Source organism: Maylandia zebra, linkage group LG2, assembly GCF_041146795.1.
Source record: "Maylandia zebra isolate NMK-2024a linkage group LG2, Mzebra_GT3a, whole genome shotgun sequence".
NCBI lineage: Eukaryota > Metazoa > Chordata > Actinopteri > Cichliformes > Cichlidae > Maylandia > Maylandia zebra.
In genome coordinates, this window is record NC_135168.1 from 24,550,856 (window position 1) to 24,572,242 (window position 21,387).

The window sequence follows — 21,387 nt, forward strand, 5'->3', positions numbered from 1 at the left end:
TAAGTCATTTTTTTCTCTAAAGGTTAAAATGTTATTTGTAAAGAAGTTCATGAAATCATTACTAGTTAACGTTAAAGGGATGGTTGGCTCAACAGAGCTCTGACTTTTTGTCAGCCTGGCTACAGTGCTGAAGAGAAACCTGGGGTTGTTCTTATTTACTTCAATCAGTGATGAATAGTAAGATGTTCTGGCTTTGCGGAGGGCTTTCTTATAAAGCAACAAACTATTTCTCCAGGCTAAATGATGATCCTCTAAATTTGTGACACGCCATTTCCTCTCCAGCTTACGAGTTATCTGCTTTAAGATACGTGTTTGAGAATTATACCACGGAGTCAGGTACTTCTGATTTGAGACCTTAGTTTTCACAGGAGCTACAGTATCCAGAGTCGTACGTAGTGAGGAGGTGAAATTATTAACAAGATGATCGACCTCTGTTGGAGTAGCGTTCAGATAGCTGCTCTGCTCTATGTTGGTACAGGGCATTGAAGATGATAACAGTGGGTGGATTATATTCTTAAACTTAGTTACAGCGCTTTCAGAAATACTTTTGATAAAGTCTACTCCCCACTGCTGTGTAATCAATTATTGTAAATTTGAATGTTATCAGGAAATGATCAGACAGGAGAGGGTTTTTGTCAAATGTTCAGTTTCTATGCCATATGTTAAAACAAGACTTAGCATTATGTCAATTAGATGTCCTCACTAAGATATGAATGTGTGTGTGTGTGTGTGTGTGTGTGTGTGTGTGTGTGTGTGTGTTGGTGTGTGAGCAGCAGAATGGAAGCTGAGAGCTGCTGGAGCCTCCGTCGGGGGGGGGGGGGTGAAGCAGGAGCTGTATTCATCATGCGCCCCTCCCTGCCTTCCTCGCATGCTTGCTGTAGTTTTCTAATAATAGCATCGATGCACAATCTGAAGGATGGCGTCACTTGTGTATGACGTAAGCTGCTGTGACGTAAAGGCATGCTGGGAGCTGGCAGGATTGCCGTATACGGTGATGGTGATCAGCAGAGCGTGCAGCGCTGGGCTGTGACGCAGGCGGAGGGAGGGGCTTAGGGGGCCGTGGTGACTGCAGAGCTGCAGGGAGCCGGCTCTATTTATAGCAGCAGTGTTGCCTGCAGCCTGTGCTGTGATCACAGTGGTTCTCCCTTTGCTGTCACTGTTTTCATTTCCACAGTGGATGCTGGTGATCTCACGCTTCTGTTTATTAATAAGTGCATTTAAATCTGCATCGGTCGCTTCTGTGAGCATATTTCATAGAGAACATCATAGTACACAATAGTGTAATTATAATAATCTTCCAGCAAACTGATGTATTCTCACAAACTTGGAATGAATCTATTAAAATGCGTGTGGGCGCCGGTTTGTGGATGCCACCATGTTCCCCCGCCATCTTGAATTCAATAGCAGAGATTGACGCTACCCGATCCGTACCGGAAACCCGATCGGTACTCCGCATGCGCAAATCATACGTCACTTCCTCTCTTTGCCAACATTGCGACATTCAATATATTTGAATGATACGGTTAGCGCCCAGTTAGCTCCTAGCATTTCTCAACAGCTCTGCCTCCTTTTCGACTACCGGTACATGTAAACAATGGATAATCCGTATACAAACAAATTCACGCTTTTCTCCTCAACAGAGAGCGTTCCCCGATTGAACAACAGCGCCGTAAAATAAGAAGAATGGCGCCTAATTACAGAGTTAATAACACAGACTTTGTAATATGTCACGTGTAGATTAAGCAGCCAGATGAAGTGTTTACTGACAATTGACAGTGATAGCGCACATCATCATCACTATTCTAATCAATCCTCTCCACACAGACAAGCATAAACACACTCGACTATCACTAAATCAAATTTAACACACGTTTGTAATGACGCTAATTCAGTTTACAATAGGGTTCATTCACTCTGTCAGCAGGTGGCAGTATCCTCGTACACTGGGGAGTAAACTGCCATTAAACGAACAGAAGAAGAAAACCCCTGCACATGCACAGTACGGATCGGGTAGACCCGATTTGTATGGTCCAACTTTGCACATGCGCAGTAAGGATCGGTGAGTACTGATCCGTAACTATCTTTTTATTTTTCGTTTTTGTCTACATTATTTTGAAATGTTTCATTATTGGAAACATTTTAAGAGATACTTATTATTCTTAACATCTTAACAGATACTCTGACCTGTAACTATCGTAAAAAAAAGTAGACACCTTTCGCGCATGTGGGGTACCGATCGGGTTTCCGGTACGGATCGGGTAGTGACAGAGACTGCACTCCACCTAATCGTGGAGGAGTGCAGGAGTAAGTTTAGGGTAGTTACTTGGATAAATCAGAGGGTGTTACTGTTGAGCTGTGCATGCCCTGTTAACAGGCCCCTGTTTATAGTTTGTGCTGCCGCTCAGTGTTTTTTTTAAGTTTAGTCTAATGATAATGAGTTTAATGAGATGTTTATGTGGCAGCTGATGGAATGCGAAGAGTTTGTGTTCTCGTGTGTTCATGCAAAGTAATGCATGACAAAGCATTAGCTGTTAAGCTACACTTTGCTAATACCGGTAGCTTTGACCCAGGAACTGGCCTCGTTTACGTGACTATGTTTTATACATTTGGTTTTCTTTGTTGTACTTTTAATAATTAAGCAAAGTGGTTACTGTGATTGCTTTGCAAGGGCCAGTAGCAGAGATGTGGTAGTTTACGTCAGGGTGTCTGAATAAACGGCCGTCGCAGCCAAATTGAACACCTCTGTCCGACTCATCTTTCTACTGTGAGCCCAATCCAATACCACCCAGAGTCCGTGGTGTAGGAGGCTCGTGCGCAGGTTGGGTTTTTACATAAGAACCAGTCCGTTTACCAGTCCATCCCAGCAACAATGAGATAATCACAAATCCCCTCTGTCTCACGGTTCATGTGGTAAGCGGCTGCAGATTTAAAGCACTTTGACATCAGATGATTCTTTTTGATTCAAAAACATGTTTTACACAAACAGCAGCAGAAACATGCTGGCGGCTGTGGCCAATTAACAAATGCTTGTCCTGCACAAGAATTTGGAATGACATCAGGAATTAGCAGAGCTCAATCCTTACATTGGGTGAGTGCTGAGTGTTTGTATATGTGTGCATGAGGGTGGGAATGCATGTTTGTGTCTGTGTGTGCCTGTTTGTCTGTGTCTGTGTGTCAGGTCGGGTCTTAGACTCCACCTCTCTGGGAACTCCCAGGCCCTCCAAAGTGTGGAGGCCTATCTCCCCTCACCACACTCCCTGCCGGTGACTGATGCCCTCAGGGGTCGGTGCATTGGTGGTTCTTGGTGTCCGGGGCTGGGCGCACAGGTATGTACCAGCTCACTCTCAGTGGCTACTTGGCGGGGCCTGGCGCCTGTTGCTCGGTCAGGCCTCTTCCGGGGCGCGGGGGGCCCTCGGGCCTCTGGGCCTGCGGCTCGGTTCACTCTGGCACAGCTGGCTGCCGGCGGAGCTGGCGGGCACGCCGGTGCAGCCCCCTTTAGCTTCTGCTCGGTGGCTACTGGGTGACCCCTCGTCTGGGGATCCTCAGCCCTTCCCATGAGGGTGGCACGGATGCCCCTCCGGTGGTCCTCCTTGGGCTCTCACACTCTGGGGCCTCTGGATGTCTGGGGCCTGGATCTCCTCCATGCCTGCTTCATGCCCTGGGGGACGGGGCTATGGCTCTCTACATCCTCTTGCAGACCATTACGTGGGGAAACCATTTGAATACAAGCGCGCTGATCCACACAGGTATGCACACGGGTGTTCACTGCTCATAGACTTAAATCACACCTTTCTTGGCTGCTACTTCAAAGCACATTGTGCGCTGTCTGTCCTGCGTGCTGCACAACAACATTCAATATTTAGTATTTACTGCTGTTTACACTTAGCTAGATTAATGCGATGGTGTTGTGTTTAGTATGTTGCTTTGTTTTGTTTTTTTTGCTTGTTTTCTATTCTTTTTCTCCCAACAGGTGATCCAGGAGATTTTTTTTCCCTTTCTCACTTTCCCTCTCCCCTTCTGTTTTTCTTTTCCTTCCTCTTTCTTTCTCCCTTTCCTAACCCTCACTCATGTCTGTCCCGTCTGTAACAACTGAAAATAATATAAAATAAATAATGAAAACAAAGGTCGATCAAATGGACCAATACGGCAATGCCATGATGATCCATTTGGCAAAATAAATCCATTGGGTATCCTTGTTGGTCTTCAGACAACAATTCTGACGGCTAAAGAACCAAATGGGACAGGCAAAAAAAAAGAAGAAAAAAAGGAATTAGCAGAGCTTAGATCAAACTTTTAAAATGAAAAAAAATTTGGTTGATTAATAGGCTGGTGTGCCACGCCACCCCCTCGATCTGTGCTTCGAGGATTCTGATCGACTCGGGGGTGTTGATTCATTTAAGCTAACATAATCATCCTGTAACCAGGTTTCTGTAAGGCAGAGTAAATCGATTTGTTGATCAGTTATTAACTCATGTACTAACAGAAGCTTAGAAGAGAGAGACCTAATGTTTAATATTCCACATTTCACCGTTTTACTCTTTGGTGCAGATGTGGATTGTTGGGTTTTTCTCTGTATGTATTATAGTAGGGTCTACCTTACAGTATAAAACACCTTGAGATGACTGTTATTGTGATTTGGTGCTGTATAAATAAAACTGAATTGAATTGAATTCAAACAGGAAGGAGACTCGTCCCACCTCTCTACATAACATCCAACTCAGCGAATTTTCCTGCATCTCTTCATTCATGTTGCACCATGTTACAGTAGTTCTCTGGATATTCTGAGACATCATCCATCCAGCTTCTTCCACTTACCTCATTCAGGGTCGCAGGGGGTGGAGCCTATCACAGCTGACTTCGGGGTAGGATCCAGTCTGTACAGGATTCCAGTCTTTTGTAGGGCCAAGGTTAGAGGACACTGTCCAACATTACTTAAGAACAGAGGATGGATAATTAACTGTAATGAAACCTTCATTTAACCAGGGTAGGGGCCAAGACATCAAAAGAAAGTGTGAAGTGTCGAAAGACAAGCATAAAGGCTGTCGGGTCTTTCATAGATGTATTCAGACTTCTATGGTTTATATTTATATCACCTATTTGACATGAGGTCCAGTCAGTGGTTTCTATGATCCGCCTACAAGCCACATGAGGCTGGTGTGTCATCACAGTTTGGAAACATGCATGAGCAGCCTGATGGAGTTCCCGTTCCTGCCCACACAAAGGAGTTCTTTCTCCTCCTTTACGTACCAACACATAGCTCTGCTGGGCCCAAATGGATAAACATACCCAGGTGTATCAGCGTGGGAGGCTGTTGGATGGTCCTGAGGTTTGGTTCAGCAGCAGCGTCTCCGTCCTGGTGTCCCCGTCAGAGCGTAGCTGAAGCTCGGGGATGACAGCGTGTGTCTGATAACTGCAGTGCAGAGCTCTGTTTGCTGCAGTCACGACTGCCCCACAGAAACAGCCACAGAGAGGACAGCGTGACAGGAAATGGCTGACAGGATGATTTCCAGTCGCATGCTTTCTCCTCTGGCTTTGGGCTGTGCAATTAATCGCCAACGTTTTAAACAGGCAGATGCTTAACAAACATCTGTATTAACTGTTTAATCACGCATTAATGTATATATCAGCTGTATTTGGACTCTTATACACTGAGGACAAGCTGCTGCTGGATTTAATTGTTGTATTGACAGGTTGATATTTGGCCTCATTAATTATAGAAATACTATTTGTGCTCTAACACTCTGCTGTTAGAGTTTCCCAAGTCACTACATCGGTCTGTGAGCCTGAGCGCAGGGTGACGAAGCTCAGACCTGAGCTCAAGAGAGAGAGGAGCTGGTAACGGTGAGAGAACGGCACAAGGTTCCTCTTCTCGTGGCCAGATCACCAACATTGGGATGATTGCTTGTGTTTGCACCTCGTGTCCGAGGCTCCAGGCTCTAACTTTTAAAAACTGTATTGCTTTTTAGTTGGAAAAGTTGGATTTCTTTATTTCTCACACAGTACGGCCTCAGTGCTAGTGAAGTAATGATGTCATCACCAGTTATAGACCTTCGGATGAATTTGCGTCACACGAGAGAGAGTGCATGCAAACAAATTAATCAATAAAAGCATGCAAAGCTGTGTAACTTAGTTGCTTGGTCAGCCCAAGTGTCTCTGGTAGGTTGTAGAGTATGCAGAGTACGTAGCTTGGAGCCAGAGTTGGGGAGTAACGGAATACATGTACTGCCGTTACGTATTTAAAATACAAAATATGAGTAACTGTATTCCGTTACAGTTACCGTTTAAAAAGGTGGTATTTAGAATACAATTACTTTGTTGAAATAAATGGATTACATGGCGGTCCTCTGTAATTCTGGTCATTCCATGCCGCACATTGCGGCTGGAAACCCAAACAAAACACGCGAGAAGAGGCTGTTTAAAAATAAAAAAAAATAAAAAATCGTCCTGTTGGTATAGCGTCAGTCAAACAATGGAGCCGGAGCCAGCACAACAGAGTCAGGAATGCGTTTCAGAGTTGGAAGTTCCAACACCATTTTATATTCAAAGAAGAAAGGGGTGGGCGGAATTTCACAGTGCAATGCAAACTCTGCTTGCTAGCAAAGAAGATGCTCTCTGTGCCAAAAGACTCCACCTCCAATCTAACAAAACATCTGAAAGTAAGTTATTTTTAAAAAACTAACATTAACATACTGCAAATATCTTATTTTAGTTGTGGTAGCTACCTAGGCTATATGCCACTTCAGTAGCTTCGATATAATATTGCTGTGATTTTAGCTAACATTGTTAGCTGGCGTTAACGTTAGTTCATAGACTGTTAAACTTGATAGATAGCATTAACGAGCTGTAAATTATCGTGTGCAGTTGTGAAAGCAATCCCAAAATGATTAACAGTAGGGTGGACATTAAGGTTGGGCGAGATTAAAAATTTTTCCAACCGACAATCGTCAGTCAAACGATAACCAACATAATGGTAAATGGTAAATGGCCTGTATTTGTATAGCGCTTTTCTAGTCCCTAAGGATCCAAAAGCGCTTTACACAATCAGTCATCCACCCATTTACACACACACGCAGTCAACCCATTCACACATAATCGCGGAGGTGACTTGTTAATGGGCGGAGCAATGTAATAATGCACGGACTGATTTGCGCATTTAGAACATAAATAGAAAGTTTAGTTTGGGGGGGATATTTTATCTTCTTTTCTTGTTGAAGTTTCTATATTAACATATCTACTCTTTGGATTATTCATTTATTTATTCGAGTTGCACCAAAGTGCACAAAAAACGTAAATTTACCTCTGATATTTTTTATGGTTGCTGGAAGTGACATTTTGGCTTTTAACTTATTTGTTTTTTGGTCGAGTATCTAAGACATAAACACTGGAACACAGTTAAAGTGGAAAAAGAAGTCAGTTTCTTCTATCCCTCCCCACCATTGTGGTTTGTTTATTTAAATTAAATGTTTTGTTTTTTCTTGAACATAGACTACTGCTTTTCTTTCATTCTGTTATGAGTTTGAGTAAATGAATCGCTGCATTTGTTCATGGCGTTAAAACACCACTATTATATTTTCCATTGACTGCTTCTCTTACCTTCAACCAACATTATTATTATAATTACTCATTGGCAAAAAAAAAAAATTCCTCTTGTAAAAACAATCGGTGAAAGGCTCAACTTATTGTTGATAGTCGAGATATTCGTCCAATTGCCCAACTTTTTTGCAGTGATCTTGAATACAAAACTATTTCTTCATCAGTAATATTTTATCTTTTGGTCGGTCTCTCTCTTTTTTTTTTTTTTCAGAGGATGCATCCCAGGGTTATACACAGTTTACCCAAAGCAAATACATCGTATCATGGTGATGAACAAAGTGGCAAAGACACAGCCCCTCCTCCTCTCAAACAAGCTATCCTTAGCACTCCAGCCATCACCCAAAGGAGAGTAAATTCCTTGGTATCTGACTTCATAGTCAATGAAGTGCAGCCCTTTTCTACCGTTGAGAACACCTCATTCCGTAAGATGGTTGAAGGACTAAGTGGGGGCAGGAGTCCTGTTTGCAGAAAAACATTGATGACTCACATTGAGAAAACTTTTCCAAAAATGAAGGAAGCAATAACTGAAATTTTTCTACATACTCAAAATGTGTTGTGGTGGGGCATGGTCTGCGGTGCCGTGCAGGGAGGGCGGACGCACCTGCACGGCATCCTTAATCACGCCCGCCTAGTTAAAAACACGGGGACTCAGGGGTTTGGGTGTGTTGTGGTGTGACGTGAATTAAATAAAGATGGCTCTGAACGTTGCTCCGTGGTCCCGCCGTGCCTTATTCACGCCACATTGGTGCCGAAACCCAGGAGGCAGCACGGCGGGTCCATATCGGAGCCAGGGAATGGAGGAGCTGGCCAAGAGGGTGGCCGAAATGGCGGCCGCCCAGCGGGAGCAGGCGGCGGAGGTGTGTCGCCAGCAGGAAGAGCTGCAGGACCGGTCCGAGCGCCACCTGGAAAGGATTGGGGAGCTGGCGGCGCTGCTCTGGGCCTGGGCGCCATCCCCACAGGTGTGGAGCTCAGAGTACCATGCAATCGAGAAGCTAATGAATCTAGCTGAAAGTCAGCTCAATGAAATCTGCTAACAACTGAAGGTGGCAAAACTGCATCCTCAAGAGACAGTGTTTCTCAAAGAGTAGCAGCCATTCTGAAACCACTTGCCTACTCAGTCAACCTGTTCCAGGGGGAAAAGAACTGCTATTTCGGATATGTGATTCCCACCCTTCTCAGTCTGAAAGCTAAGTTATCTGAAAAGTTGACACAAGTGCAATTTTCAACTCACATCCTCTTAGCGATCATCAAAGCAATTGACACTCGATTTGCAGCTGTATTAGCCTCCCATGAAGCAAGGATGGCAGCATCCACCATCCCAAAATTTCGACTCTGGTGGCTTGCTGATGATGAAAGAGAATCCATGAGAAGAACAATGGTCCAATGGTCTCCTCAACACAGAACCTTCTAATGACACCAGCACCACTGGACATGCCTCAGTGGGAAATGAGCCAGAAGATGATGATGACAGCTTCTTCAGTTTTCAGAGTACACAGGTGACCTGTTCTACAGCAGAGGATGAGGTACAGAGGTATCTTCAAGATTCAGATAAGACACTGACCTCATTAAAGAGATATCCATTGATCAGAGCCCTCTTCTTAAAGTACAATACAACTCTGCCATCAAGTGCTCCTGTCGAGCGTCTCTTTAGCCACGGAGGACTTGTTTTCACCCCACACCGTAACTGCATGACAGACAAACACTTTGAACAGGTGCTCTTGCTGCGTTACAACCGCCTTTACTGGACTGTAGACTAGGCGAAACAGATGTAGGTAGTCTGCTGAAACTATCTTGGTATTGTTCACAGATAGGGCTTGCAACCTCAGTATTTTGTAGTCTTTAGTATTTGTTTTTGGCATGCATTCAAAAAGCAGCACCTCATATGTTTACTGCAATTGTTCGCCAATTATTTGATTTTTGGGGCCAATTAAGGTTTTCAACCAAGCAGTTCAGCACTGACACCTTGGACAGTTCTTTGTTGCATGCCTTTGTTAAATGGCCATAAGGTAATGTTGCTGAGTTGCATAAAACATATATTGTCTTGTTTTAAAAATTATAGGGGTAAGGTTTAAAATGTAATTTCTCATTGTTACATTGAGTTTGAATATCTGAGTTGTATTGAAAAATCTTTTGTAATTTAAAATTATTGGTGGAAGAATAATATTGACAGTAAATGCCAAAATAAGATATTTTTAATTTTTGAGTATAATTTTATATATATCCTTTCTTGTCCTAATAAGAAAACAGTCATTGAAAATGCTGATATTTTTTCTCCTTCTGCAAGGCTACTTTTTATTTGAACTAAGTGATGTTGGTGACCATAACAGTAAATACTTTTCAATGGCATATTTTTTGTCTTCCACTTGTCAGGTTTATATATAAAAAAAATGTTAAGGAAAGACTGTGCTTTTTTATTATCTTTAAGAAGACAAAACAGCTTATACAAACATACCCAAGTCTTTGCTCCTCTACATTACATATATTTTCTTAAGTTGGGCTTAACAGTTAATTGGTAAAGAAAAACAAACAAGGATTTGCAGGATGTGATAGCGACATTTGTGTAGTTGTAAAAAGCATGACAATATATTAAGTAATCCAAAGTATTCAGAATATGTTACTCACATTGAGTAACTTAACGGAATACATTACAAAATACATTTTGAGGCATGCATTCTGTAATCTGTACTGGAATACATTTTAAAAGTAACCTTCCCAACACTGCTTGGAGCGTAAACCTGTGGTCGTGGTTTGTTGGGTAACACTACGTAATTTCCAACTTCAATATTCAATATATTTGATTTGAAATTAGAATGTAATTCTGAACTTTGGCTCACCATAGCGCTCACAGACAGACTGCGATCTCAACCAAGAGGATCGATGACACCTCTGTGGAATTGGACAATCAGAACATCAAACTGAAGATATTCGTATCTTTAGTCCTTCCTTTCTTGCCTCCACGCTCCCCACGCTTCAGGATCAGGTTCTGGGATGTTCTTCTGTGTTTTTGCTGGCGTGGGAATTGCAGCAGAGTCAAGAGCACGAGTGCAGCAGTGCTGGTGTAGTGCTGCCTCGTGCACAATCATCAGTGCACTCAGTGACGTGCGAATCACGGCCCAGCCAGCCGGAAACTCGCCAGCGGCCTGTTAATAGTATGCTGTTTAACCAGGGGAAGACTGGAGAGAGGGCATGTCCTCCTCTGTATGAGAGAGCAGGTCAGGCCGTGGCCAGGCACACGCTCATTAAGGTTTTACCGTTTTTCCTGCACTCGCAGGGCTGCAGCACAAACACACCCCCACAGGCAGCTCATCTGCATCGAATCCCACTCAGCATGCACCATCCTCCAGATCTGGACCGGTGTGACTCCGCCCCATCCTCAAAATGAAACCAAAGTGACAACAATCCAGTTACAGTGACCTGTCACCATCAGCCTGTCAGTTAAAGAGGACACACGCCCTAAATGTGCAAACTTTAACACGTAATGTGACTTACAGAACCCCCGCCCCCTGCCGTTGTGAAGGGGGAAATTATCTATAGAGATCAGAACAGGCTGTGTATCAGGCTGGAAACATGTTTATTTTAACATGGGACTCTATGGGAGTGACTCACTACTGCCTCTGCTGGATGCTAGAGGAACTGCAGTGGTTGGTGGTTTAAAGCCAACCTCATTTTTCAGCTCTGAAATTCAAAATCCTGCTCCTCACATAAATAATCAGGCCCCATCTTATCTTAATGACTTTATAGTACCAAATCACTCCATTAGAGCGCTTCACTCTCACACTGCAGGCTTATTTGTTGTTCCTAGAGTATTTAAAAGTAGAATGGGAGGGAGAGCCTTCAGTTTTCAGGCCCCTCTTGTGTGGAACCAGCTTCCAGTTCAGTTCAATCTTCCATTCAGGAGACAGACACCGTGTCTCGTCAGTCAAACAGACGGCACAGTGACTAAAATTTATTTGCGTCAGCGTAGTTTACTGTGACATGCACTCAACATCCCCGTGCACGACGTACCAAGTCACAGAGTTTAGTCTTAAACACTTTTGGCTCCGGAGACGATTTTGGAAATATGAGATGCAGTAATTTTTCAGAAGTGACATTTACTCTCAGGACTGGATCCAGCAACACTGAGTTCTTATTTGATCCTATTTACAGGAAACTGGCCGTCTCTAGCAGTGGAAGTATTGGATGCAGTATTGCAGTTCTCCTTCGTACTTCAACACAACATGAGTATTATTCTGAAAATCCGCCTATAAAGAAAGCACTTCCACTCTGCTAACAACGTCCCTGTATCAGAAACCAGCCATTCCCTCCACACTCGCCTCCGGCCTGCACTCGTGACCTGTGGGCAGCTCTTGGCCCTGCAGGTCTGATGAGCAGCTTCGAGGGGTGAATACTGGACAAAGTGCAGAAGTGATGGATTTGTACAGAGCCAGGAGGCCTCCCTTACCCCAGTTTGGTTGGAGATTTCTCCCGGTTAAAAGGGAGTTCTTCATTCCCACCATCGCCAAACGTTGTTTACAGGGGAGGTCTGATTGTGTAAAGCACCTTTAGACGACTACTACTGCGATTGGTGCTGTATGACAGGTGGTGACAGCATGAAAACTGAACATACTGTGGGCTGAAGCTGGTGAACCACAGACTGCTGCATTAAAACAGCAGAAAAAGCTTGTTTACGTGGGACAGAGTCAGTGGCTTCAATTTTCGGCCTTGACAAACGGCTGGAGACCTGGGTGGTCTTCCGGTGGCTTCGCCCGTTTGTGCCAAAAAGCAGCACGTGCACTGAAGGTTTGTTCATTAGGATTTTATTTTTGGAGGCAAATCAATGAATATATGTACTTTATACAGTATATGAGGAGCACATCTCTACAGTTTAATAATGTAAACAATCTCTGAAGAGAAATGTATTCAGTTTAAAAGGAAGCCATAATCTTCTGTTTTAAACTATTTACATGAATTAAAATATAATTTATAACATCAGATACTCCGCTTCTATGAAACTAGATTTTAACAATTCAAAAATACTGAAATGCCTTTGTCTCCACATTCTGCAGACATATGAATTCACACAAAACCAAAGACGTCCAAACTAAGTGGCATATAAATAAAAAAGAAGACACGCAAAATAAAACCAACATATGTAAAAATATAAAATCTCACTAGCAGTATTTACCTTTTTGTCTTTTACCAAAAACTAAGTTAAAAAAGAAAAAATAAGAATTTGTGAATCTGATAGTCATTAGATGTAAATAGACAGGAAATCAATAGAAATGAGAAACGATGAAACGAGTATGCCCTTTGTCGAGTTTCCAAACTCACATTTAGCAGATAAAGACGCGTCGATGCTGGGCTCCATTCTCAAACCAAAAACCCGACAAGATGTGAAACGAGGCGTGATCGGACGCGCTTTTTTTTTTTTTTTTTTTTTAAATGGCCACGGCGTCGCCAACGTAGAAAACCCAAGACGTTACGTGTTTTTCCACGAGCTGCGAGCCAAGCTCTTTATTACTGAAGATTTTTTAAAATTTTTTTGGTTAACCTGCCTAACAAATGATTTTCTTGCCATTTCCCATTTTTCTGAAAGGAAGAGTGGAAAGAAAGGTATTGCATTGTGACGAGGGTATTCCCTTTGGAAGGTTTTTTTTTTAAATTATTTGGATTTGCTGCCTGCTGACCTAGGACCTAGACCAGGCAGACAGCACTTTTATATATATATATATATATATGTATGTATGCTGAAATGTGTTCTCAAAACACTCAGGAGAATGATCAACATCAAAGTTTTCTATAAGAAAGTATATAATCATCTAGATATCTACACAAACACACAAATATATATTCATATATATGTATATATTTTTTATAATATGGCTATTGAAAAAAGTTGTAATTACGTCAGTAATTATTTAATAATAAACCACATTGGATTGGAAAGGAGGTTAAACAGTAATAATAAAAGCTAGTGGTTCCCCCGGCTGGTTTTTAAGGCTTGCCGTTTGGAGACGGGGGTAGCTGATGTCGTTCACCTGGAGGACTGACTGCAGAAACCCCTCTCGGTCTCAGATTTTCAAATTAAAAGCAGGGCGGAAACCTCAGCCAGAAACTCCGCCCACACACCTGTGCCTCTGCGGGGGGAGGGGGGGGGGGTGCAGATATTTAACAGGGTCAAACCGGCGACAGCTTCCTTTTGTTTCCCCCCTCTCACATCCCGTGTTCTGGTCGCGGTGTGGATCGGCTGCTGCTGACACACGACAGAAACTCCTTCCCATTGGCTCTTTGATGGGAAACGCCGTTTCACCGTTTGTGACAATTTTGTGCAAGAGTAAATTCAGATGGCCATTCACGACGCACCGCTTTCCTCCCGCTGCGGTCTGCGCACAGAGCATCCGGCAGTACACCTCAGCACCACCCACACACATTATTTCCTCAGGATGTGAGGATGGCTGTAATCAGAAGATTATTACGTATTGCATCTTAAATTGCTTTTTCAGAAAACTGAAAACAAAACGAATCGTTTCATAAACAGCAAAGAAATGGGACGTGCTAGTGTGACGGACTAAAGGGAACTACAGTGTTGGATTTCCTCCCCGACCCAAACCAGCACCTCCCGCCTGATTCAGAATCAACAGTGACCCACCACCTTTACAAAAACACACAATACATTTTATGTTTACAATGAGGCATAGTGCTATGTACACATTATATACTCATATATTTCTTTTTAACATGTAAACCAGCACATTCTCTCACTTTTGAGTAGTATACATACTAAGCACAAATACTCATTCAGGGGTTCTTGTTCCTCCATCAGTATGTATACGTTTTGGACATCAGTGAGCCTTGGGGGAGGGGTGCGGCCCCCCCGGGACACTTTGCTTGCTGTTGTTTTAGTTTGAAACACTGAATAAGGCGCCTTTGTACTTAGTGTGCGTTCCTAATAAAGTCAGACAAGAATCAAGTGATGTAAACATTCAATTTTTTGTGTGTTACCAACAAGTCGATTAGATAGAGAAAGGAAGAGGAAGGGGAAAGAAGTGGGAGGAGTCTGGGGAAGACCCGGAACCCTCAAACCCAAAGAGAGAGAGAGAGAGTCGGGCCGGGAGCGAGGATGAGCAGATCAGGATTGGGCGCATTCCCGAGGAAGAACGAGGGAAAGACGGGTAACCTGACCTGCTCCGCCCCCCTGGCCCGGCACAGGTTAGGGTTAGCATCAGTAGTGTCCAACTTAAACACGAGACGAAGACGAAACACTCAGCTACACGAGGACACGGTCGAGACTCGAAGAAACAGACACGCCGAGGACCGCCGTGAGGCGGCCCCGGACACAGAGAGTAGCCCCCCATCGTGGCTAGTAGTGGTAGGAGTCGCAGTATTAAAAGAAACCCACCCACACTGCCCATCAGCAAAGAAAAGCCCCACACCGAAAACACAGAGCAAAGAAACCAGTGACAGACACTTATAAAAGAGGAGGGGGAGAGCGTACACAGACAAAGGGCGGGGGCGGATGGATGTGAGGTAGAGATGCTCATCTGAAGCAGGCGGGAAACCCCCGCTCTGTTCCTTCCCTTTCGGCCGGCCCCTTGCTCGTCCTCGGGCCATATCATGCCACCTCGCCGTCAGCTGTGGAGGCTCTCTCCCTTTGACGGGGTGCTGCTGCTGCTAGCTGCGCAGGGAATGTAAATCGGCCGCAAGCGGACGACCGCTGAGGCCGGAGCGGCTCACGCAGCCCTGCCAGTGTAGCCTTTTAAAGCACCGGAGAGCTCCACAATCTTTGGGCGAGCAGAAACGGGGAAAACGCCACGATTACATTCAGGTCCTCGAATACATTCCACGAGACCAGCCGATCCTTCTGCGTGCTGTCGAGGGCAAGGCTCGCGCCGCGGCCGGCCCACACACGTGACCCGCGGGCAGCTCTTGGCCCCACAGGGCTGATGAGCAGCTTCAAGGGGTGAATACTGGACAAAGTGCTGGATTTGTACAGAGCGCTCTCCATTTTCCTCACGCTTGCTGCTGTCCAGATGTAAACAGTAACGGTTGCATTGGCGGTTGGGGGGCTCCCATCAGGGAGACAGGGAGGCTCTAAGATCTGGGAAAAGTGTTTCCAACTTTCGTCCTGGTTCTGATGGATGTGGGCAAACTAATCTGTGCCTATGCCTCCATCTCAGGCCACGCCTCCAGGCGTTCAAGTAAACTCACATCTTATTTCAGTGCGTGTAAACGAGTGCGGGAACACTTTTCCCAAATCCCGAAAGCCTTCGTGTGTGAAGCAGCAGCAGCAGCAGCCGTAACGTCAGCATGGCGGAGATCGGAGGGAGGGACAGCAGAAACAGGTGCGTCCTTACAGTGCATAGATCAAATCAAGGAAGCACTACAATTACAAAAAGGAAAAAACATGATTTTTTTTTCTTCATATTAGATTTGTAAACTTTCTCAGTCATAAAATAATTACATTAAACGTTTTCTTATATTCTTTGTCCATAACACACACACACAGTAATTTTAAAATTAATAACATCCACAATTTGTCGCTGAAACAAAGCAGGTTCTTTTTTGGGGTTATGCGACTGCACGAGCAAATGCAGCTCGTAGTCGCCTGTCGTGACCTCAGAGGGGCATTTCTCTTTTTTTACAAAACAAACAGAACAACGAACACATGGGGACACACACCACAACAACCAACGCCACGCAGGGATAGCAAGGATCTGCTACTGGGTCTCTCACGCCCGCTTGTCCACAGCGAGGCGACGGCATCCCAGTGCAGACAAGAAAGCAGCACAGAAGCGATCTCTCTGAAGTGACCCTGCACCGCTCTGCGGTCCCAGCGGCGCCTCGTTTATGAGCAGTGTCCTCCGGTGAAAGAACTTAAAAAAACAAGGTCCTCATTGTTTATTCCAACGGTAAAAATGTAAACATTTCGCGAGGTCGTCTTGTGAGGAGGAACCAGGAGTCAGTCTGAGGGCAGAGCCGCGTCGCTGCAGGGCTGATGCTCTTTACTAAGGCTGGCCAGACGGTGGACCTCTACTGTCAGCGGTGCAGGGACTTTTGGGCCTCCTTCAGCAAAGTGTCAAAGTCCATTGCGTCGTACTTGCTCTTGACCGGGCCGGGACCTGCCTCATCTGAAACACACAGAGCAAAGCTTCAGGTCAGGCGTGCTGCTGGGAAACAAACCACAGCTGGGTGCGTGCCCCGCCTCTACAGGCGGGAGGATGCTCTGCGGTAGCTGAAGCGCTCTTCCTCTGCAGCACTAATGACTGACACACCTGTCCAGGTTACTGAGTGCACCTGTGAGTGCTGCTGTGTGCGTTCATTACCGAGGTCTATGTAGCGCTTCCTCGTCAGCCTCCGCGGGCTCACCGGTCCGTTCTGGAAAACACCTTCCCGCTCTCTCCAGTGCTTCTGAACGCCCGATGAGCGGATCTTTATCACCCCGCAACGCTCCCTACAGGCCGGCAGAGGACAGGCGGTGCATTAGCTTACTGGTGCTTTAAGGCGTGGTGCAGACACGTGACATCCTGGATACAATGAAGCAGTGACTTCGCCTCTGACCCCAAAACAAAACTATTACATCAACACCACCAAATGTTTGGGTTTGTCTGCAACAACAGGAGCGGGCGCCATCATTAAATTAAAATTTCAAAGTCACATTTAATGAGCCCCTCAGGAAGTGACCCTCTCTGACCTTTAGGGGCTGTGGCCAATCACGGGACAGACTCAATGACACACACACACACACACTTACTCGTTGCAGATGATGACTTTGCAGTCCTCTGCTTTGCCGAAAATCTGAAAGCGTTTCCTCAGCATGTTCTGGGTCACGCTGCTCGGCAGGTTGTGGATGTAAAACACCTGGCAGTTGTCCTGGCAACAGGGAAACCATGGCAACAGTCAGGACAAAGGACAATACAGAATACTGAAAGATGTGTGAACTAAAGCGAGGGGAGGCCGAGCGCAGAGCTGCTCTCAGGTACGCAGAGGCACACCTGACTGTGGCTACATCAGCACTCAGGCTCTGGAACGACGAACGTACCTCGTCAGGATTGGCTTTGATCCCCTGCGTGTCGTCAGGACAAATCTCCGAGTTCTCACTGAAAGAGCAGGGGTGGTTGAATGCGAGATTAGGACAAACACGAGGTGAAAATGAAAGACACGAGCAGGTAACAGGTGACTGCGGCAAAGAAAAAAACCTGTGTTCCAGAAATAATGACCTCTGATCTTTGACAATGTAAGACTCACTGGGATTCTGCTTCTACCCCCCCCCCCCCCAAGTGTCCATCTTACCTGGAGTCTTTCTTGCTGGAGGGGGAGTTGGGGCACAGGTGGGGGATGGGCGAGGGCGAGCGAGACACCGACGAGCCCTCTGCCTCTTCTTCAGAAGCTGGCGGCGTGGCAGCGTCCGACTGGCGGTCTGATGGGGGTGACGATGACGATGTCAGCTGCTCCCGCGGCTCTGCAGCCTCCGGGTGCACCAGCCCGTCTTCGCTCTCCTTCCCTTCCCGCTCCTCCTTGGCCACTCTGGGAGTTGGAGCACCGACTCTCTCGCTCTCTGCTCGTCCCTGTAACATGGCGCCAAAGATGGCAGCGCTACGCTTGCGGCTCTCGCCGAGGCTCAGCAGACAGTAGTCATGGTCACCAAAGCCACGGTGGGCGTCAGTCTCGCTGGCCTGGCCCATGCGCCTCAGCTGAGCGTATAGCTCCGTCTGCTCTGGCAGCTTCCGCTGGTGGTGAGCCCGGCTCGCCCAGGACGAGGTCTTTACGGCAGCACTGCTGTTTGAAGCCAGGTGGGCGGGCTCGCTTCCGCCACCTCCACCTTTTCCTCCGTCTGCCGGCTTGAACAGCTCGTCTTCCACGGGCTTGTGAGGCGGAGTCGTGGGAGGGGTGAGACCTGAGTGGGGACGACAAAGGCTTGAGTACATGAGCGAGAAACAGCATGTGCAGCTATGATGTCATCGCGTGGGGCCCCAGCAGCAAGAGGCTTACCCGCCGTTCCGCACAGGTCCACGCTGAGCGTCTGCTCAAAGGCCTTGGTGCTGTACTGGGACTCTCTGCCGGATCAAAGCAGAGGACACGTTAGAGCCCTGAACACAATCACCATTCAATAATGTTCAAAAAAGTACTCTGTCTGCCCAAATTAAATTCTGAGAAACCAGCCAGGGTCCTGATGAATCTGGGTCTGGCTTAAAAGTTCAGAAATGGCCCCATGGATGGTGCTGAAGCCTTTTATCCTGAAATCTCATCAGACCCACAGGTGAGCAGCCGGAATGTGATGGTTCTTCCTGTTTTGGTTACCTTATGCTAGAACTTCTGATGAACATGAGCGTCTTTTATACTGAAGTAAAAGTGAGCTCAACTGGAGAGAGACCGTTTCACTGCAGGGTAAGTGATGTCCCTGTGTTCCTGCACGGAGCCTTAAATTTAGTGTCAGCCCAAACAGTGCACACACTGACAAACTGCCAACCATTCAAATTTTTATAATTAAGATCATTAAGCAAATACCCAAACAGGAAGAAACGAATGAATGGAGGTTTTTATGGTTTCCAAGTGATTAACAGTCATTTGCATGTTTACAGGCTTTAGATTAGCACAGCTGAAACAATCCTCTCAGCATCATAATCTGAAGTATGTTCAGCGTGGAGCGCCTGCTGAGTCACCTCTGCACTGCTGTCAGCTCAACGTTAGTAAACCTAAAGTGAAGTTTCCGGCCTAAATAACTATGGTGCACCTGCATGATGAAACTCTGAGCTGTGAATACTCACCCTGCAGACTTTGTGTTGAGAGGCAGACACAGGCAGGCTGGCTTTTCTGCAACCACAACAAAAATCCTCTCACTGCCATGTACAAACTCATCAGCATGTAGGTCAGTATTGCTGTGACGAGGTCACACTCGCAGGCCCCGCCTTCACGAACGAAGGAGGACGTGCGTGACGTACCGTGGCAGCAGGGGTGACTCAGCTCACTGGACGTTAGCTTTCCCCTCAACGTCTCCGTCGCGCTTTCCCCTCCAGCTTGGGTGGGCGGCAGTTTGAGCCCCACCCGTCCCTCCTTCCTGTCTTCTTCCCTGGCCCGTTCAGGCCGCAGCCTTTTGGCAAAGCGGCTGGGAAACGATGCCAGCCGGCGTGAGCGCCGAACTGAGAAGGAGCCGCTGCAGTCTGCAGTCTTCTCCAGGCTTCGTGGTGGCTCAGAGGAGTGGCTTCTCCTCTCAGGGGTCTCAAGGTCTGGCTTGGGGTTGGCAGAGGTGGGGATTTGGGCCGGGCCTGAGGGAGCGGGTTCTCCCGTTCGGTCGGGGCTGAGAGAGTAGGGTGGGCGGTGCAGTCTGTAAGGCTTGCTCACGTCAAAAGAGCTGCTCTGCTGCAAGAGCGTGCGGAGAAGGGAGTCTGCCTTCATCTCCCTTCGCCGAGCGAAGGGGAGCTTCCTGGTGGCGGTGCTGGCTGACCCAGTCGAGCCCCCACCGGTCCCGGGACCAGCCACCAGTACCACTCTACTGTGAGAAGTTGTGGCAGGTGAGCGGGGGGCCTCAGGTCGGGCCCGGGACCGCAGCAGGTCACGGTCCTTACGATCCCAGCCCTGCTGCTTGCGCGAGGGCAGGCAGTAGGTGTGCATGTACCTGATCAACTCCACCACAGACTGCAGCTCCTTCTCTGAGCTGAACTGAGGCTTCGGTGCCTCAACGGGGGCAGCGGCCACGCTTGCCGCTCCCTCTGCTTCACTGCTGGAGGACTCCTCCTCCTCTTCTTCCTCCTCAGACTCACTGTCCTCGTCCTCCTCTTCCTCGTCCTCCTCCTCCGTGTCAGGAGCCACAGTGTCCTCCGTGGTGGTGAGGTGGCGGTGAAGCTCTGTGCACAGACGCCCAGCGGGACGCACCGCCCGGGGCTTCCTCTCCTGAGGGACGTCACTCTGAAGATGGAGACAAACAAGCGGTTAGAACAGGAAGTGCTCTGCATTACAGGATAAAAAACATGGCAGTGGGGGCGTGTCTACCAACAACCTGCAAAAAGCACTGCCCAAATGAGCACCACAGTCTACCAAGAGCATAAACCAGAGGGTGAGAAACAAGGTGAGCATGTAGGAAAAAATAACATGCGAGGGAAATATGATGATGCTCAGCTCTGTGTGTGCACCGCTGAGCAAAAACAGCTCGGCTCACTGTAAAAATGTACTATAACGTAACTTTATTAAGTATCCATGGCAATAGATGTTGTTTCCCTCTGCAGGAGGCAGTATCAGTGCCATAAATGATTTTGAAGCCATACTACCTCACAATGCTACTGAGTAGCTGTAGTCTGTTGTGATTGTTATCACAACAGATGATAAGGATCAGTGTAATTAGACTCAAATTCTACAACAATTCTCAGAATTGCTTTGTGTTTGACGCCAGTGTGCTGGTAGACGGCATGTTCAGGTGGCTCAGAGAATCTGATGGAATTTGGAAGCTGGATTTTAAAGAAAACAAGCCATCGGGACGAAACAAAAACACGATCTGAAGGACAAGAAAGGAAAAGTCAAAAGGCCTTTCTGTGCCTAGATATTTAAAAGCTTGTGGAACAACTTTTTGGTCTGCAGCCCTTGTAGCATCGGTGCTGTGAGCTAACACAGTTCAGGCCTGCTATGCAGTAATGAAGGATGCAACTACAGCAGCCTGTAGTCTTCCACTACATCCTGATGCTTCAGATGAACTGTTTTGTTTCATTCTCCTGTCTGCAGCTGTTCCTGGAAATGAAAAATGAAGCCCCACACAACAAAACATGGAAGCGGTTTCCTGCCCTGCACAGAGGCTCACGTTTAATGTCTGTGCTGCGTGCAGCTGTG

At 46.4% G+C, this 21,387-nt stretch overlaps 1 protein-coding gene across 4 annotated transcripts in view; it reads right to left on the reverse strand.

Moving 5' to 3' along the window:
* Positions 1-9,983: 9,983 nt before the first annotated feature.
* ppargc1b (peroxisome proliferator-activated receptor gamma, coactivator 1 beta) overlaps positions 9,984-21,387 on the reverse strand; it is a 60,327-nt gene continuing 48,923 nt past the window's right edge. For all 4 annotated transcript variants that reach the window (XM_076890442.1, XM_076890443.1, XM_076890440.1 and 1 more), the window contains 8 exons: positions 19,512-20,475; positions 19,338-19,383; positions 18,562-18,626; positions 17,863-18,466; positions 17,612-17,669; positions 17,324-17,442; positions 16,896-17,023; positions 9,984-16,700 (listed from right to left, as the gene is read on the reverse strand). In XM_076890442.1, coding sequence (XP_076746557.1) covers positions 16,609-16,700; positions 16,896-17,023; positions 17,324-17,442; positions 17,612-17,669; positions 17,863-18,466; positions 18,562-18,626; positions 19,338-19,383; positions 19,512-20,475 — 2,076 coding nt within the window. In that variant the 3' untranslated portion in view covers positions 9,984-16,608. The remainder of the gene's footprint in view (positions 16,701-16,895; positions 17,024-17,323; positions 17,443-17,611; positions 17,670-17,862; positions 18,467-18,561; positions 18,627-19,337; positions 19,384-19,511; positions 20,476-21,387) is intronic.